Here is a 21,348-nt window from a genome sequence, read left to right on the forward strand (position 1 = left end):
AGTACATGAAAGAATCTGCACAATGACTAGACTAGAATAAACACTCAATAAATATAAATGCCTTTGCCCCCTACTTCCTCATTTCCATCCCTGACTTGATACAGAGAGAAGAAATTTGCAATCTCTGGCACTTTGCAGTTAGATCCATCAACTGATCCCATACCTCCAATTTTAAAGTATCATCTGTGGATACAGACTGTCTAGAGCATTTCTGTTCATTCTCCAATTAGATATCAGGCAAAGATTAAGCCCTAAAAAAAAAAAAAGGAAAATGCTGGTTCCCTGATGAGATCAAAGGAGGAGACGAAGACAAGTGGTGCAAATAACTAATTATCTGATGATGGGACTTTGCACATAAATTAGCTATTATAGCATCTCACTAACAAATGGACTGAACTTATTGGCTGTAGAATGTCTTCTTTTGCTGGAGGTGCTAAAAGTATGCAGGAAAACTATTTTAGTTTCCTATAGGAGTTTGAAAATAAGTTTGGGTGTAGTTTCCCAGACTTTCTTATCAGTGCTGCTTAAGTTTCCAGAAAGAATAGGCCATGCTGAACAACCTAATCATTATTTAATTGATGTTTATTTATCCTTTTCTTTCTCATCTGCTTTCACTGAGATGCCAACCAAGACTTCTTGTTATTTGGATATGACATGGACATAAAAGACCCATGAGAATCACACAGTGCTAAAAGAAGTTTGTTTCATTATGAAAAAAAAAATGAGTTTTCAAATATCCTTTTTAAATTTGTGACCTTTTCACATCCATTCATGATTTAACATGCAGACATCTAATATGCATCTATTGCATAGCAGGCCCCAAGTCCAGTGCTACAGGGGATAGAAAGATAAATAAAGTGTGGCTTTTACCATGGAGGAGGTCACCATTTCTAAGAGGAGATAGTCATGTGAACGCTCAACTATAATACAGTCTGATCATTGCATAAAACAGACAAAGTGCTATAAGAGTAGAGATGAAAGAACAATTAAATTTATTTAGGTTTGGGTTCCAGAAAGACTTCAAAAAAAATGAGTCTTTAAAAATGAGTATAAATTCTCCAAGCAGAGAGGGATTGGGTTGGGTTAAGGCTAGGATTAGGTTAGGCTAGCCAAAAGTCCAAGAAGCAGCTTTTAAGGCAAGGCGTATTCACATGTTGAGGGAAGAGCAGATAGACCCCACGTGGCTGAAGCACAAGGTGGTACTTAACGCCATGGAATTGCAGCATATCACTTAAGGAGAATGTTTATAAACAAAATATAAAAATCTTTGAAATGCCAGTGTATAAGATGAGGTCTAGGGGCTGGGCATGGTGGCTTATGCTTGTAATCCCAGCACTTTGGGAGGCCAAAGCAAGAAGATCACTTGAGCCCAGGAGTTCGAGTTCCAGACCAGCCTGGACAACATAGTGAAACCTCATCTCTACAAAACAATTTAAAAATTAGCCAGGTGTGGTGGCTGATAGGTTGAGATGGGAGGACTGCTTGAGCTTGGGAGGCTGAGGCTGCAGTGAACCATGACTGTGCTGCTACACTCCAGCCTGGGCAACAGAGCAAGACCAAAACAATAAAAATAACATGAGGTCTAGGAAAGAGAAGCATATAAAACAGATAAAGGGAAAGGGTAGAAAAAATGAAGGAGAACCTACTTTAACTTATAAGGCAAATGTGACAAACAGCCTAGAACAATTTACCTCGAACCCATCAGAATGCTCCTTGAGATACGCTCTTTCACGATTTTGCTCTATATTCCTTTTTGTCCTATTAAATTCATTCTAATTCTATAACCACAGAGGACCACATGCTATTGATGATGTTACCTGTACTATATAACCAATGGCAATCTGTTCTTGTCTATTTATGCAAAAAAGTCCATATCATATTGTTGATTAAGGAACACAATGAGTATTGTGTTAGATACGGACACTTCGCATTCAATATCCATTCAAGTTCCTCAGAATGTGCTTTTCTGAGCTAAAAAGACTAAAAACCAAAGAACTACATTCCTGGGATTTTCTACAGCTAGGGTTCCAGAAGTAATTTAAGTGTCACCAATTTTTTGCACTTGAACAAGATCTGGAAAGCAGGAATTAGACAGAGGCTGTTTTCAGCTGTTTCAGAGACAAGCACCATTATGAAAATCTAGATTTTCTGTGACAGCTTTCTGACAAAGGCCATTGCTTAATCTAGGAAAGGCAACAGCAATATTGGTAGCCTGGTTCCAAAGAATTATTCTCCAATTCATTTCAGAAAAGCTCAATTTAATGTCTGCATCATTAGCTTACCCAGTGATTCTGTAAACCATTTAAAATCCTGTAAGATATCCATAGCTGGTTAAACCAGGTATAGGAGATGTTAATCTCCACAGCTGAACACTAACTATCCAGTCAACTCTGCACATTGAGCTCAATCTAGTGCTCTCTACCTGTCCTTTCTCTCACTCCTACATTATTCTCAAAAAGAAAAGTCACAAGGGACACACTTTGACATAAACAACCAGAAGTACCAATCCATATAGGCACCTCAAAATCCATCAATAGCTAGGCTGAGATCTTAAGTTTGCAAGTACATATTCAAGAGCATGTCTAAAGAACTGTTTCTTAGAGCACTTTGATATGGGAGAGGGAGTGAAAATTAGTCAAATTTGCTATTTTGCAGTCTCTTAACTATATTCTAGTCATCCTCAAAAAACAAACATGCTTTAAAAAAATGAAAAAGGTGATATATCAACGTAAACCATCTTAACATATTTTAAAAAACTCAATTTGAATCAAATAGGATAATCAATTAAAATTTGTATGTAATGAATTATTATTCATCAATTAGAATATCATCAAAGCAATAAAAAATAGGCAAGGAATATGCTCAAATAATTTAAAGAAGAAAAACATATTTCCAATAAACATATGAAAATATTAACTTGAACAATAAGCAAAGGAATGCAAAGTAAAATAATATGAAAATATCACTTTTGGTCCATCAAATTGGCAGACATTAGGGAGAAATATTCATGCACGTGAAGGTGCAGGATTTTGAAGATACACTGCTAATAGGAGAATAGGTGTGTAAAATCTGGAAAACAATTTAATAAAATATATCAAGAATATAAATGTGTCTATATGTACATTAATAATTTAAAGTAATATATATTTACATTGTATCATTAAAACATACATTGTATATAATGTTTATACATCTATTGTGTGAACATTTTTAAATGACTAAAACTATAAAGAGATAAAACAGCTTCTAAGAATTTTATTGGCATTTTTTACATCTATAGAAGCAGTTTGAAAACTAATTGTTGCTACTCTCCTACAACTTCATAGAATATACCAACAATTCCTCCTTTATATGTTATTTATTAAAACAAAAATATTCTTTTAAAAGTCTAAATTTCATTCTACATTAAAAGATTTTATAGCCATGTTATTTAAAAGAAGAGAAAAAGAGAAGAAAATAATCTAGTTTCCAATAACAAGGCTTTATATTAATTATTGCATATTTAAATTTTGTTACCATTAAAACTTATTTCAAAAGATAATTTACTAGTATGTGGTAAATGTTCATGATATATAAGATAAAAGGACATGAGCTATATGCAATGTGAACACAATGTGTAAAATAAAATACATATGCATATAGAAATATCAGAAGGAAAAATAGAAACGATAGCAATGGCTCTCTAGAGGAAAATATCATAGATGATGATATAGTTTGGCTGTGTCCCCACCCAAATGCCATCTTGAATTTCCATGTGTTGTGGGAGGGATCTGGTGAGAGGTAACTGAATCATGGGGGCAGGCCTTCCTGTGCTGTTCTTGTGATAGTAAGTCTCACAAGATCTCATCATTTAAATAAAGGGAGTTTCCCTGCACAAGCTCTCTTCTCTTGTCTGCCACCATGTGAGACGTGCCTTTTACCTTCCACCATGATTGTGAGGCTTCCCCAGCCATGTGGAACTGTAAGTCTAGTAAACCTCTTTTTTTTTGTAAATTGTCCAGTCTTTGGTATGTCTTTATCAGCAGCATGAAAATGGAATAATACAGTAAATTGGTACCAATAGAGTGGGGTGCTGCTGAAAAGATACCCAAAAACGTGGAAGCAACTTTGGAACTGCGTAACAGGCAGAGGTTGGAACAGTATGGAAAGCTCAGAATAAGACAGGAAAATGTGGGAAAGTAGAGACTTGTTGAATGGCTTTAACCAAAATGTTGATAATAATATGGACAATGAAGTGCTGGCTGAGATGGTCTCAGATGAAGATAAGGAACTTGTTGGAGCAAAGGTGACTATTGCTATGTTTTAGCAAAGAGACTGGTGGCATTTTGCCCCTGCCCTAGAGATTTGTGAAACTTTGAACTTGAGAGACACGATTAGGATATCTGGCAGAAGAAATTTCTAAGCAGCAAAGCATTCAAGACGTGACTTGGGTGCTGTTAGATGCATTCAGTTTTATAAGGGAAGCATAGCTTAAAAGTTTGGAAAATTTGCAGCCTGACAATGTGATAGAAAAGAAAATCCTATTTTCTGAGGAGAAATCCAAGCTGGCTGTAGAAATTTGCATAAATAATGAGGAACTGAATGTTAATGAGGAGCAGAATGTTAAGGCCATGGGATGGATGATGTATTCAAACTGCTGAAAGTAAAAGAAAAGAAAAACAAACCTGTCAACCAAGAATCTCATGTCCAGTAAAACTATCTTTCAAAACTGAAGGTTAAATAGATAAAGATGCATAAAGGCATAGAGAATTTGCTGCTAGAAAAAAACTAAACAAAGTTTTTCTGTCTGAAAGCAAGTGACAGCAGTGATTTAGACCCCTATCCTTACAAACATTTAAAAAAATATATAAGAAATACTATAAATAACTGTATACCAACAAATTACAGTGACTTAGCTAAAACAGATATGTTTTTCAAAAGACACAAACTACTAAAACTGAATCAAGAAGAAACTAAAAATCTGATTAGACAAGTAAAGAAATAGAATTAATAATTAAAAATCTTCCCACAAAGAAAAGCCTGAATGAGATGGCCTCACTGGTGAATTCTACCAGAAATTTAAAGAATTAACATCAGTCATTTGTAATCTCTTCCAAAGAATGGAAAATGAGGTGATATTTTGCCACTGATTTCATAAGGCCAGTCTTACCCTGATACAAAAAAAAAAAAAAAAAAAAAAGACATTACAGTAAAGTGAAACTACAGGCCAATATCCCTAAGAATATAAATACAAAATACTAAGCAAAATACTACCAAACTGAATTAAACATCATGTAAAAAAGATTATGTATCATAATCAAGTGGGATTTATCCTAGTAATGCAAGGTTTATTTAACATCTGAAAATCAATTAATATAGCACCCAATTAAAGGAGAAAGAATAGCCTTTCCAACAAATGAAGCTGAGACAACTGAATGACCACATTTAAAAAAAGAAAGCCAAAGCGTTATACCATATACAGAAATTAATGCGATTAATTCACAGATATAAATGTAAGAATGGCAGCCATAAAATTCTTAGAAGAAAATACAGTAGTAAATGTTTGTGACCATGGTGTAGGCAATGGTTTGCTATGACACCAAAAGCACAGGCAACAAAAGAAATAAATTAGTTGGACGAAATCAAAACTTGAATATTTCTGTAGCAAATATTACCATCAAGAAAGAGGAAAGACAATCCTCAGAATGGGAGAGAACATTAGTAAATCAAATATATGAAAAGGAACTTGTATACACAGCACATAAAAAAGCTTTTAAAACTCTATAATAAAAAACTAATAGTCCAATTAAAAACAGGGCAAAATTTGAATACACATTTCTCCAGAGAAGATAAACAAATAGCGAGTAACAACATGAAAGAATGCTCAACATCACTTGTCATTAGGGAAATGCAAATCAAAACCACAATGAGATACTACTTTACACCCACTAGAATAGCTATAACCAAGAAGACAGATAATAACAAGTGTTGGCAAGTATATGGAAAAATTATACTATATTGTCAGTGGGAACATAAAACTGTGCAGTCACAAAACAGTTTAGCAATACCTCATAAAGTTAAACATAAAGCTGCTATATGACTCAGCAATTCTACCTCTGGGTATATATCCAAGAGAAATGAAAACAAATATTCACATGAAAACCTTGTGATTGCATGTTTATAGCAGCACTATTCATAATATCTAAACAGTGAAAACAATCTCAATGTCCATCAACTGACGAATGGATAAATAAAATGTGATACATCCATAAAATGGAATATTATTCAGCAATAAAAAGAATGGAATATCAAAACATGCTACAACATAGATGAACCTGGATAACAGTATGCTACATGAAAAAAAAAAAACCATTCAGGAAAGACCATATAGTATATTATTCATGTAAAATGCCCAGAATAAGTAAATTCACAAAGACAGAAAGCAGATTAGTGGTTTCCTAGGGCTGGGATATAGGTAGACTGGAGAATGACAGCAAATGGTAACAGAGTTTCTTTTTGTGGTGATGAAAATGTTCTACAGTTAGAATGTGGTGGCTGCACAACTCTGTGAATACACTAAAAATCACTTGTACATTCTAAATGAGTGAACATTGTAGTACGTGAATTATATTTTGATAAATAATGTTTTAAACTGACAATCTACTTCACTGGGCCTTTTGTTTGGCATTCAAGAAAGTCAAAAGAACAGAAATTCGTTCTTCTGCCACTGGAAATCAGCCCAAGGATACATTCAAGGCGAACTGATAGCTCCCTGATGACTGGTTATACATCCCTGATCTGGGCATTTACTGTATATTATCTGATAAAGCTGATCTAGGGTGCTTATCAGTAAAGGCAGAACTCAATCTTGGATAATTCCTTGCATTAAAAGCCTCAGTTTCTATCAAAATAATTAAATCAATTCAGAGTACAAAGTTGTATTCTCTATTTCATTAATTATAAAAAAATATTCACACTGAGACCACTTGGAAGAAGTCATAGTTTTTGTATCCTGTTTATATACATTTCAATTCTCTACAGAAGGATGCTAATGCTTCACTAGATAGTAATTACAGACTGATAGGGCTGACAAGTATCATGGACCAGTGGCTATGGATCCTACATTGAAAAAGTGATCCAACATGATCAGTTTTCTTTCAGAAAAGAAACAGAAGTAAAAACTGGGAGGACAAAAAAGGGTGGAGAACTCATTAAGCCAATGGAATAGGAAATTATCCAAATTATACGAATCATGCATATCATACTCAATTACACCAAGTGACATTAGTTTTATAAAATACAAATCAAACTGAAAAGACAATACCTTCTGGAGGAGTCCCAATGCTGCTGCCAAGACCCAGCATGGCTATCTTATGAGTTCTTGGCTCCAGCATCACAGCAGATTCTTCTCCCCTCTCCCAGTGGGGTATTCTCACTGGCTCCAGGTGAACATTCTCCAGCCCATCTTGCTGTAGGTTTTGGTACATAATTTGGATGGCTTTTTCTAGGTTCTTGGAGCCACTCAGTCTGGGTCCAACAGTATCAACCAGAAGTGCCAATCGCTCATAGGATCTGTTCTGGGCTTTACCATAAACAGCAAGGTTGATGATTGCTTTAGCAATATCTCCATAGCTAGCTACTTCTTCTTTCATTTCTTGAAAAGTCCTCTTAGAGATGCCATTCTTATATATATGTTTGCCAGAGCACAGGGATAAAAGGTGAACACCACCAAAATATGCGAAGATAAGGAACTTCATTTTTTTCCAGTTGGTATTCTTGTTATGATAATCTACATAAATAAGAAATATTATGTTTTAGGGGAAAAGAATCTCACAGCTATCTGTCCATAACCCAGGGATTGCTTTTCAAGCAGCATTCCCCTTCTCTTCCCAACCTCTGCCCAACATCCACCATCAAATCAGGCACCATAACTCCAAGAAATGGACAAGTAAAGAGGCAATGATTGACCTTCCTTAAAACTGTAGAATCACATGTTACCTATAATCCTGTTTAAAATATGCTAAAACAATAAATCAAGAAAAGAGCTGGGAAGGAGAGAAAGAAGTGATGGTAGCAGTGAGAGAGCTAAGACAGTATTACCTGCTGTACGGTCTCCTAAACAGAATATAATCCAAATGGGTGTCCATGCTCCCTCTGCCAGATGTGTTCTCTCCTCTTTGCCTGTCAGACTTACCCACTGAGGGCCTCTCAGCTGTCATCTTTTCTCGATACTTTTACTAATCCCCCCTTCAGAAAAATAATTGCTTCTTCATCTGTACTTGAAAAGTACTTTATGCTTATGTTCAAAAAATACTTGTTAAAAGCCACTATATGCCAGAAAATGTGGTATATTTTTAAAATGAAGAAGGCTAAACTACTGCAAAAAGCAGACAATTAATCAAAAGACTGGGCTTTGTTACCATTTGACTGTTTGATATCTGCTACCTACACAATAAATACAATAATAACGATAACAGGAAACATTTATATAGTACATGCTACGTGTCAGACCTTGTGCTAAGTATGCTACATTCATTAGTGCTTTAATCCTCACAACAACTCTATGAGGTAGTTTATTATTACCTTTATTTTACAAATGAGGAAACTGGGGCATCAAGAGATTAAGCAATTTGCCAAAGACACACAAAGGCTTTCTAGATCTAGAGTCCATGTTTGAACCAGTGCTACTCAAAGCATGGTCTGTGGGCCAATGCCAGTCCACAAACTGTTTTTCACTAATACACGATAGGTAAATACAGAGATTAAGAGTAAATGTATTCAGTACTGTCCAATATAGCAATCAATTGTCTCATATGGTCACTTCAATTTAAATTAACTAAAATTAAATCAAACTAAGGATTTATTTTCTCAGTCACAATAGCCACATTTCAAGTACTCAATAGCTACATGTGGCTAAGGCTATAATATTGAGCAGCATAAACAGAACATTCCTATCATGACGGAAAGTTCTATTGGCTAACCCTTGTTTAGATACTTTTATATAAACTGTATGTCTGCTATAATTTGAATGTCACCTCCAAAACTCACGTTGAAATGTAATTGCCTTTGTGATGGTATTATAAGGTCGGACTTTCAAAAGGTATTCAGGGCATGAGGGCTCTACCTTCATGAATAAGCTTTAATGTCGTTATTGCAGGAGGGGTTTGTGCCTCCTTTGATCTCTCTCATCCCCTCTTTGCCCTGCTTCTGTGTGATACCTTCTGCCATGTTATGATGTGGCAAGAAGACCCACACTAAATATGGCCCCTCTATCTTGGACTCTTTAGCCTCCAGAATCATGAGCCAATAAATTTTCATTCTTTATAAATCACTCTGTAGTATTCTGTTAAAGTCACACACACACACACACGCACATTGGTACCAGAGAGGTGGGTTGCTATAACAAATAATTTTAAAATGTGGAAGCGGCTTTGAAATTGAGTAATGGGGCAAGGCCAGAATAATCTGGAAGAGCAGACTAGAAAACGCCTAGATTACAATGAATGGAGTATTAAGGGCAATTCTGGGAAGGGCTCAGAAGAAGGGATAAGCTAAGAGAAAGTCTGGAACTTCTTAGCGATTACTTGAGTAATTCTTCTTAGAAATTTGAGACCAGAATACTAATAGAAATATGGACAGTACAGACAATTCTGATGAAGTCTCAGATGAAAATGAAGACCAATGTATTGAAAACTGTAGTAGAGGCCATCTTTGTTATTAAGGGGCAAAGAACTTGGCTGAAGTGTATCCATGCCTGAGGGCTTTAACAGAAGGCAGAATTTAAGAGTGATAAACTAGATTATCTGACGAAAGAAATTTCTAAGGAAAATACTGAAGGAGCTATGTGGCTTCTTTTAAATGTATATAATAGAATATGAGAGGAAATAAAGACAGAATTTATAATTTAAAAAGAAACAGAACATAAAGATTATGAAAATTCATAGCCTGGCCAAATAAAGAATAAAAATATGTGTTTAGGAGTGCAAAGAAAGGGTATGGCCAAGGAACCATTTGCTAAAAAGATTCGTGTAGATAGAAAAGAGCCAGGTGCTATTCATCAAGACAATGAGAAAATGACCCCAAATGCACTTCAGGGAACTTTGAGGCAAGCTAGAATCTTGAGGGCAAAGTTTCCAAAGAGGCATCCAGGGGACCCCAAATATCTGTTCCCCACATTCTGGTGCAGTGCCCTTAAGCGGCTCCAGCCATGGCTTGAGCAGGCACATGTGCAGCTAAGGCCTCTGCTCCTGAGTGCACAAGCAGTAAGTCTTAATGGTGTCCACACAGGGCCAATTCTGCAGGTACATAGAGTTCACAAGCTGTGGAGGCATGGCTACCTTCACCTAGATTTTAAATAATGTATCAGACAGACTGGGAATTCAGGTAGAAATCTACTGCAGGGGCAGAGCTGCCACAGACAGTCCCCACTAAAACAATGTCTAGTGAAGCTGTAGGGGGAGAACCGCCCCTGAGACTCCTGAACTGTAGAGACACCAGCATGGAAAGCCAACCCAGGAGAGCTGTAAGCATGAGACTCCAACTATCAAGCAAAGCCATAGGTGCAGGGATCTCCAAATTCTTGGGGGCCCAACCCCTGCCCAGTGTGTATAGAAAACAGGGCAGCATGGAGGCAAAGAAAATTATTTCTGAACCTTAAGATTTACTGTTGTTGGCCCTGTTGGGTTTTGGACTTACTTAGAACCAGTCATCCCTTTCTTGCCTATTTATCCATTTGGAATGGGAATATCTATGCTATACCTGTCTATGCTATACCTATCATTGTATTGTGGAAATAGATAACTTACATAATTTCACAGACTTACAACTAGAGGGGAGTTTGTCTCTGAATGAATTGTGTTGCATCTTACCTGTGTCAGATTTAGACAAGACTTTGGACTCAGGACTTTTGAGTTGGTGCCGGAAGGAATTAAGACTTTGGAGCTATTGGGATGAAATAAATGTGTTTTGTATGTAAGAAAAACACGCCGGGGAGAATACCGTGGGTTTAACCTTTGTCGCTCCAAATTCATGTTGAAATTTAATTGCTATTGTAATGGTCTTGAAAGATGGGACTTTTAAGAGGTGTTTAGATCATGATGGCTTTGCTCTCATGAATAGACAAATGCCATTCTTGAGGGAATGATTTCTTTATCATGGGAATGAATTTACCTCCTCTTGCTTTTCTCTCTCCCTCTCTTGCCCTTCCACCGTGTAAGGCCTTTTACAAAGTTTTGATGCAGCTAAAACACCCTCACCAGATGTGGCCCTTCAATCTTGGACTTTCTAGCCTCTAGAATTATAAACCAATAGATTACTGTTAGTTATAAACTATCCAGTCTGCGGTATTCTGTTATAGCAGCACAAAATAAACTATGACAACATCTGTTAAATTTAATGATTAAAAAATAGTGCTTCTCTTTGTATATTTTTTAATTTCACTTTTTTAATTTGTTATTTTGCAAAAGCATTAGTCTGTAACAAATTCAAAGTTTTTAAAACTGTTCCTTCACCACAGATAATATGAGAAGCACAATCATAAACTATTAAATTATAAGAAAACATTCTAAAATAAGCCAGTATGCAAAGCCTTTAAAAATATGACTTCAACAACTACTCCAACCTTGTTTATCCTCCTCTCCATCTAGAGCACACACATTTTCATTCTCATTCTCTTTCTCTCTCTGACAGACATACACACACATACTTTGCTAAGCTTATATATATTGAGCCCTTGAAATGTGTCTAGTCCAAATTGATATGTTTTAGACTGAGAGCAGTGGTTCATGCCTGTAATCCCAGCACTTTGGGAGACTAAGGCAGGAAGACCAGCCTGGGCAATATAGTGAGATCCAGTCTCTTAAAAAAAAATGAAGAAGAAGAAGGAAAAGAAAGAAGACAAATTGAAATATTTTATAAGTGTAAAATATTCACCTGATTTGATTTTAAAGGCTTAAGTTGAAAAAACATAAATATTTCAGATATACTGGGTTAAATAAAATGTGTCATCATTGATTTTACCTGTCTCTTTTTATTCTGTAATATAGCTATTAGAAAAATTTTAATTGCATATTTGTGTTTATATTTACATTGGATGAGAATGCTATGGCTGCATTGAACCTGCAGTTCTTCAAATATGCAGGCTCTTTCATAACTCTGAGTCTTTACATATGTTCATTCTCTTTTAATTTCAAGACCCTTCTGCTCACCTCCTCCCCTTCATCTGGCAAATGCCTCCACTTATTCTTTAACGAAAATGATTGAAAAACCACCTCTTCTGTAAAGGCTCACTAAACAACACCTCAGAGTTATCTGCACCATCTTCTGTGCTTCTACCATAATTAACTATGTTATCAGATAATATGTTTGTTTATAAATCTGTCTTCCCTACTATGAAAGTCAAGTAGGGTAAATTACTCACCACTGCACCTTCATTTGTTATATTCAAATATAGGCACTCAATACATTTTTATTTAAGAAATAAATGAGCTTTTAATCTCTCTAAGTCTTAGCTTCCCTAGGGTAAAAGAATGCTGGCCTTGCCTCCTTCACGGCTAAGATGTAAGAGTAAAAAGTTGCTATCATATTTAAAACATTTTGAAAAATTATGAAAACTATACACTGCTGCTGCTTTCCTTTACTGCAAATATTTACATGCACAGAGTCCTGGTTTCTAAAGATACTATACTGATTCTTGTTTTTAAAAGCTAAATTGTGTTAAGTAGTAAACAAATTTCACCAGATTGCTATTTATTCTTGAAAGTTCATTTTTTCCAATGTGTGGTTGTTACAAACAAAAGAGGTTCATAAGACATTTATTCATTAGCACTAACCACAAATACCTACTTCTCATTAAAAGTTCTCTAAGCATTCCGAAAACAGTAATTAACTATTTCACAATACATTCCTAGTGATGGATTAGAATCATATAATGACACCATTGTGGAGATATAGGAGACCTTAGTGATCCCTAGTCCACATCCTTGCTTTGTAGAAAGTTAATCAAGACCTGTGTTTTGATTCCCAGGCAGCAGATATACCAGAAACTAATCAACCAGGTGATTTGACTGACTGACACAGACTTCCTGGAGGATTACAAACTGTGTTTCTTATAGGAAACTGTATACATTTATATGAAATAGAAACTGAATGAGGAATACCCAAATGCAGTCTCAGAGGCAAATAACTATAATTATATATCTATATATATCTATATATATATATATATACACACACACACACACACACACACTATACTCAAACATTCTCATGCATAGAGTACCATGAAAACAAAAAGAAGAACAAAAGGAATGCTGAAAAGCTACAGAGAAGATATAACATCTGAAGGCAGCCTTAGGAAATGGCTCAGGAGGCAGAGAAGAGGGAATGGTACTCTTTCTAGAGGGACTACCGGAATTGATGTGGCAATGGGTGAATTCTCTGTGCTAAGGAGACAGGGGGTAGTGAAGATTAGAGGAATTTTCCTTACTCCCCTTTCCCCTTCCCTTTCTTCCTCTCAACCTTCCTTCCTTCTCCTGGCTGCATGAGGGGGTGGTAAATTGTGTCTCCTATTGCAGCATTCTAGGGCATTTTGTTTCATAAAGTTTGGAGCTTCACCAAGTAGATGTTTTTAGGCAAGCCTTGGGGAATACTTCTTTCCTACTGCTGCTACACCTACCACCATTTTCCCCTACTCATCATCTACCTACTTGCCATTTTCTCCATAGGCCACATATTGTAAAGCTGCCATGGGGATGAATATAAAGCTGTGAAAGTTATCTGTGCCTACAAAAGATGCAATTCATTTACAAAGACACTTAAGATTTTCTTCCATTTAAAATCCCTAAAATACTACTTGACAAAACTAATTGACAAAAAAACTAATTGACAAAAAAAACTCTAGTGATCTCTCAAGTAATTAGAGGACTATTTGAAATGTCTAAACTTAAACTGCACAACATTTTTTAGTGTTCTTTATTCTTATACACAAAAGGTTAAAGTTATTGTTCCTTTGCTTGAATTCAAAGTATGAAACTATCAAATGTTATACCCTTCAAAATGTTAAACAACTATTTTTTTTAAACCCATGCTGTATCATGCTTTTGCATTCAGGCATTATATATTCAAAAGCAACTCTAGAGCACTGTTTGAAAAAGATTTGATTTTCATATATTGTCTTCGCAATCCATAGTTAGATTATCTTTTTCACAAAAAAGAGATAAAATTCTTTATAGTGTCATTTTCTCTCTTTTCTACTTAAATCTGGAAGCAAACTCAAGCAAAGCCTACATTTCTCATACCATGAATTATATTCTAATAATAGGTTTATATTTTGAGGAAACAAAACAAAGCCCTTTGCTTCTATTTCTAAATATTTCTCCTAAAAATTATCATTTGAAAATGTCTCAGGCTGTGATAAAAATACCAGAGTGAACAGACAAACACAAGTGGAAAAGAACACAGTGGAAAGAGAATGTGCTAAAAGAGGGAGTAAGATTTAAAGCCTGAGATTTTTATTGATCTTTTATTGTGCCAGGTATCTTTTCTTCTAAAGATTGAATATACTACTTACATGAAACTTAAATATTTCCCCTAAATCTTCCATTTCTGAACAGGATTCACTGATATAATTTAACCCTCAGTCTTCAGCTTAGAGTGTATAGTAGATAGATCAGAAGTGCTAAATCCTAGCACAGACACTGGCACACCAAAGTTCACTTCCCAACTTCAGATAACATTCCTTGATTTAAGCATCTTAAGGAAGCCCTTTAAGCATCTTAAGGAAGATTTTTGCCTTCATTAGATTCAGAGCTCACATGATTCTGGGTTTCCATTTCCCATAGCTTACATTCCGACTAGCCATTCTATCATTCAAGAAAGCTTATTAGAACTCACTATATGCAAGGAGTTCTGCAAGAATTTAGGAAAAGATACAAACATAAGCAAAACCCAGTTCCTACTATTGGTAGACACTTAATTCTCTATTCAACATCCATTCCCCCTTTTCCTTGCTAACCACCCTCCATTTTGTTTGGAGTACAAAGTGTCCAGTCCCATTAATCTAAGCCAGTTGTTCTCCATATGGAAGACGCTGCCCCTAGGGGCCATTTTGAATATGTGGGCAGAGTGCTTTTACTAGTCACAATGGTTTCAAGATTCTACTGGTAACTAGTTGGCAGGGGTCAGGGACACTAGACATACAGTTATGTGGGGGACAATCTGTGTACTAAGAACTCTCCTACATTCCATATAGCTTTTCTAAATGTGAAAAACCTATTACCGTGGCCTTGAACATAACTCTATTGTGTATATGAATACAAAATTGTTGTGGCACAGTTTTGATGCAAGTTGACTCTTTCAAGAAACAACTATCTTGTATATCACGAGAAGACTATGCTGTGTTTTGTGCAAAACTTTACCAAAAATTGGTCATCCTTTCAGTAAAACACCAACAAATATGCTGCCTGTGGTTCTGGAAACACCATTACCACACCCTTGTATCATACACATATGTTGCTGTCATATTCGCCATGCAAGAATTTGACTTCTTCATTATGTCTTCCAGTGCAGTCATGTCTGAGAATTCACATTTTGAAATAATTATAAACTACTTTCCTTTAATTGTTCCTTTATATTACAGTTAGGATAATATATTTATTTAAAAATATACATAAGCAGATTGTCTATGATGTTTATTTCAGGATAATAAAGGAGTCATTACAAATTATCTGTTTTTTTTTTGTGTTTTTTTTTTTTTTTTAGATGGAGTTTCACTCTTGTTACCCAGGCTGGAGTGCAATGGTGCTATCTTGGCTTACCGCAACCTCCGCCTCCTGGGCTCAGGCAATTCTCCTGCCTCAGCCTCCTGAGTAGCTGGGATTACAGGCATGCGCCACCACGCCCAGCTAGTTTTTTGTATTTTTAGTAGAGACGGGGTTTCACCATGTTGACCAGGATGGTCTCGATCTCTCGACCTCGTGATCCACCCGCCTCGGCAAAAAGAGGAGTTGTGTCTAATATGATGGGAAAGTATGTATTTAAGTAAATTCAACAATTTTCTTCCCACTCTTCCTGCCAACCTTCCGGCCAGAGGAGGTCTGAGATCCAGTTCTACCCAAAGAGACCCAAACAGAAGCATATGACAAGAAAGTGGTCATGTTTCTAGAGCTGCATCAGCTATTTATAAGCATGATGGCAAGTCCCAGAGAACTGGTCTTGCCATCCCTGAGCAGCTGAACCAACACCAGCATCACCAACTTTCCTATATGTGGGGAAATAAACTCTATTTGTTTCAGCCACTTAGTCAGATTTTCTGTGCCATGTATCTGAATACATTTCCAACTGATATACTGCTTTTAAGTGCTTCTTGGGGATCCATAATTAAATATATTGTTTATACTACTTAACACCATAAGAAAGGCCTATGACTATGCTGTAGTTAGAATCTTATCTATGGCCTACCTAGATTTCCCAAAGTACCTGAAATTCTAAATATCCAACACCAAACTCAGAATCTTCCTTTCCAAACTTGCTCTTCCTTTATTCCCCACCCTAGTCAATAAGTTAGAAATGGCTGTGGTTTTTATTTTGGATTCTTTTTTTTCTTTTCTTTTCTTTTTTTTTTTTTTTTGAGATGAAGACTTGCTCCATCACCCAGGCTGGAGTGCAGTGGTGCAGTCTCAATCTCTGCCTCCCGGGCTCAAGCAATTCTCCTACCTCAGCCTCCTGAGTAGCTGGGATTACAGGTACATGCCACCATGCCTGGCTAATTTTTTTTTTTTTTCAGTAGAGACAGAGTTTCACCATGTTGGTCAGACTTGTCTTAAACTCCTGACTTTGTGATCCGCCCGCCTTGGCCTCTCAAAGTGCTAGGATTACAGGCGTGTGCCACTGTGTCCAGCCCTGGATTCTTTTTCCCTCAGAAGAACAGGTGAACACTTGGCAAACCCTGCCTGTGATTCCGCCTTCAAATTCTTTCTTGACTAACTTCCCTCCTCTTCATTCTTACCATCACTTCCCTAGCTCACAACCTCATTATCACTCATTTGAAACACTTCTGCACACATATCACTGCTTTTTCAGTAGTACATTGTATGCTACCATTTTTGCATCTGTCACCCTGCTGGACTATATCACTTAATGGCAACAAGATTTTACTTTTATAAAATTCACCAAGCATGTTCTCTACAATGAATGAGTTTATTTGTCCTTGCATACTAAACAAATAGCACAATATCTGCTAATATTTACAGAATAAGTAAATAAATTCATCTAACAAGTAGTCGTATTTCACAATAGAAGTGTACAGCTCTGATTCATCATTTTAACAATCACTTTTCCAGCACCAGACATTCATTTGCTCCTTTAAACTACAGTCTATCCACAAGTTTCTTTTATAAAGGGAGTAGACAGACCTGGGACCTGGTCCTGGCTGTCCCTCTTTAGATGCATGACCTTGGACAATTTATTTGAAAACTCTCTTTATATGTAAAAATGGGGTGATATTTCTGCTCTAACATTTTATTATGGATTTTCTTAAATAATTTATATCAATTACACTTTACACTCCATGTTAGCACTTAACTAAATCACCTTATACCATACTCTTAACTGTTTCATAGTTAAAAATCCCTACTTGATCTACTGTTTTGCTGTCTCCTGCAACCAGCCAGCTGAAAGGGAACTCACAAGAGTCAATAAGGATGTCCTTTGTCCCTAACTCCAATAGAAATACTTCAATTTCTATCATACCTGACATCTAAGACCTTTTACATTGTTGACTGCCTCTCCTTTTCCAAACACTCTTCTTTCCCTCACTCTGCTATCCTTCTCAATGTCTTCCGCAGAGTCCACTCCCCCATCTGTCCTTTAAGTTTTAGTGATTCCTAAGGTTTTCTCCTTGACCTTATTGTCCTGCTACGTACTTTAACTGGCAAAGTCATTCATACCAAGGCATTATCTATCATTGGAGCTCGCTCATCTAGAAGTTAATGAGCTCTCTCAGTTTGAACATGCCACAGAGACCTCAAACTCAGTATATCCACACCCCTCTCATGAGTTTTCCTCCAGAGTCTGCTCTTCTCCCATACTCTCACTCTCAACACATGGCATTTCCACCATCCCATCATCTGGGACCATTTTGGATACCTTGCTCTCTTTTCAACACTATTGTCAGTTAATCAGTAAGTGCTATTAAATCTAGCTCCTAAGTAGCCCCCAAACCCATCCCTTCCCCTAGATCTTCCTCTCTACCTTGGTTTAAATCATCTTACTGCAACATAAACTACCAAAATAATCTCTTAACTGACCTCCCTGTCTCTAGCCTCCTCTTCTCCCATATGTTCTCTTTGTTACAACAGTTATCTACCTTCGAAAGATGTTCATTTTTTTCCTCCTCTGTTCAAACCCCAAAGCCTTCAAGACATACCCTACTCATACCTCTACTTATACCTCTGATAACACTCTACTGCATTTTCTTCCTTAAATGTTTCTCTCTCCCACTGAACTGTGAACTCATTGTGGGTAGGGAATGTGTAGAATCCATCTTTGAACCCCTGGGATCTAGTATTGAACCAACAGTTAGTATACCTACTAAAAGTAGTAGTATGTGAACACAGGCAGGCAGTATAGGAGGCGATACCTGAATTAGTTTTGAAAGGCTCAAACACAGCTACCAGGCATATGATAGGGAGGAGAAGTGAATGTACATTCTATACTGAAGAATAGTTCTCTCTTTATAACCCAAAGAACAGTGCTGAATACATCCCACATGCTTAGTAAATAGGTACTGTCTTGAGCTAAATCTTTCTGGACAAACAAAATGATTCCAAAGTACAAAACCATTTCTTCTTATAGTCATTCATGTCCTCCTGAGCAACTAACATACTACCTTGCAAAGTAAGCATTCAGACTGTACTTTTTGATATGAGTTTTCTAGTATCTATTTTTCACATGATGGGGGATAAGAGGGCAATACAGAAAAGAAAGAGAGAGACCAGACATGACCCTTTGCTCCCACTGCACCCTCAGTTCTACTTGCTTAAAAAAGAAAAAAGCCATAGAGTTTGAAATCCTTAGGAAGTCTCACCTAAAAACAGCTGCTGAAGCCTAAAGTCTATAGATTGTTCCAATGGCAATTTCCTGGTTTTAACATTCTGCTAGAGTTGTAGAGATGTTCCATTGGGGAAACTAGGTAAAGGGCACAATAGACTCTTTCTGTATTATTTCTGCACTTCTATAGTAGTAAAAAAAAAGGAAAGAGGAAGTTCTACCTATCTGATTTTTTAAAAGTTTAAACATTAAAAATATGTATATAATAACACATTTATATTTCTGGAAATAATCACATAGTAGTGTACAAGAACTATGTCTGCCTGTTAGAATCAGACTGTAAATAGGTAAAAAAGATCATTCTAGGCTCACCTTTCCTACCATAATGGACTAGAATTCACCTATATCCAATAGTTTTGCCATTATTTTTCCTAAGAGCTATGATAAGAAAGCTTCATTTCAAATGTCTCTGCTACAGAACACGACATCCTGAATAAATATGGCCATTATAGAAACATGGGGGAAGGATTATTGAAGAAAGAGAGTTGAATTCAACAACCGTGCAGAGGCAGCTCATGACATTTCTCTTTCTTGTCTCACTGGTTCTCAGAGTTACTACAGTGATAGCAGGTGAGTGAGATGACAGGAGCAGAGCAAATGGTATGCTGAGTCCTTCCTAGAGGGAATCTCAAGAGCTCTGGATGAGAAAGTAGACCCCTCTTCTCCTACTGGCCACACTCTCATACATGATGTGGCCATTTCTCTACTATCCCTCCTCATCCCAGCAACATGGGCTAACTCGTTTTGTGTCCCTGACATCTTACTGTTTACAAGTGAGAAGTTTTTAGTTTGCCTTCTTAGAAAATTAACTGGACTTACTTTTTACTATTCTTTTTTCCACCTTTCTTTTAGCCCTTTCGAGTTGCCTGAGAGTATAAAATAACAAAGCCTAAATTATTACTGTTCAAAAGGAGACATCTTTGTCCTACAGCTAGCTGAATGTAACTTGCTTTTGACCTGCATCATGATGGGACTGCGGCAAATAAATATGAAGCTCCCTTACATGCTGCTTAAGAAACAATGGTGAAACCCCATATCTACCCCTGCAAAAAAATCCAAAAAATTAGCCAGGCATGGTAGCATGTGCCTGTAGGTCCCACTACTCTGGAGGCTGAGCTGTGAGGATCATTTGAGCACAGGAGGCAAAGACTGCACTGAGCCGAGATCATGCCACTGCATTCCAGCATGGGCAATGGAGCCAGAGCCTGTCTTAAAAAAAAAAAAAAAAAAAAAAAAAAGCCCTAGGAAACAGAAACTACTATGAACTCTAGACAAATTTTGTATTCATGGCTTGCAAAATCTGTACTGAAATCCAAAGAGGATATGAAGCAGCTCTTGGTCTTTTTGTTATCTAAAGATGCTGGGCTGACCATGAGGGTGGCTGCCCTGGAGAACAGGGGTCTAAGACCTGTCATTCTGTCACACATTCACACACCCACAATCAGCAGTCATAACTAAGTACATGCAATCAATAGAAGCACAGACAAATCATGAAAAATGCACTTAGGAACCAAATACAAAGTGGGTAGCCCTAGGAATGAATGATTCTGAGGTCCTACGATCTGAGAGAACTGAAAAAAGGAAATAAAGGAAATGCGATTCTAACCTCATAAAGTGCTAGTTTCCCAAGACTTGGATCCTCCCAACATAAGAGTAATAGAAGTGCTTTATTTCTGCCAATAAAACCAGTCAGCATTTGTCTTCTATCTGGCAATATTAAAAAGCTATTACAAAGCATGGCAGCCATTCCAGAGGCAGGGGAGAGAATATAGGCTTCCTTGAATCAGATGAAGTACAGAAGACTTTCAGAGATTCTGCTGCAGAAAACTATAAAGCTGGAGATATATAGATTTAATTACCATTAAGCAATAAAGGATTACAGTAGACTGACTGTACCATGTGTTTTTATTGTTAAGCAGCATGTTTTCCCCATGTTATCTTCCCCTAAACTAGTTAATAATAAGTTCTGAAGAACACTCTGGTAGAGATATTAGTAATTTCCTTTGGATCATACCTTTCGGTTTTCCTCACTTTAGTCAGGCTTTCCCACCCCATAAACACAAAAGCAGAAAGACCCTCAATGAATCTTGCTGCAAATACTGTTCTTGTTACAGCCCAAGCCAGGAAGGCCTGTTCGGCAAGTCACTTACTGCAAAATTTGCTATTAAACCTGTCAAACAGACATATATGAAAATACTCCTTCACTAAACAGCTGTTAAGTTTCATGAGCTTAGAAAGAAAACACCATCTAGCTATACAATG

General features: G+C 36.7%; 1 protein-coding gene across 2 annotated transcripts in view; it reads right to left on the reverse strand.

Annotated features, from left to right (window-relative positions):
- Positions 1 to 21,348, reverse strand: part of CPQ (carboxypeptidase Q) — a 471,880-nt gene that overhangs the window by 350,357 nt on the left and 100,175 nt on the right. For both annotated transcript variants that reach the window (XM_010349382.3, XM_074386832.1), the window contains exon 2: positions 7,304 to 7,768. In XM_010349382.3, the coding sequence (XP_010347684.1) occupies positions 7,304 to 7,736 (433 nt within the window). In that variant the 5' untranslated portion in view covers positions 7,737 to 7,768. The remainder of the gene's footprint in view (positions 1 to 7,303; positions 7,769 to 21,348) is intronic.

Source organism: Saimiri boliviensis, chromosome 15, assembly GCF_048565385.1.
Source record: "Saimiri boliviensis isolate mSaiBol1 chromosome 15, mSaiBol1.pri, whole genome shotgun sequence".
NCBI lineage: Eukaryota > Metazoa > Chordata > Mammalia > Primates > Cebidae > Saimiri > Saimiri boliviensis.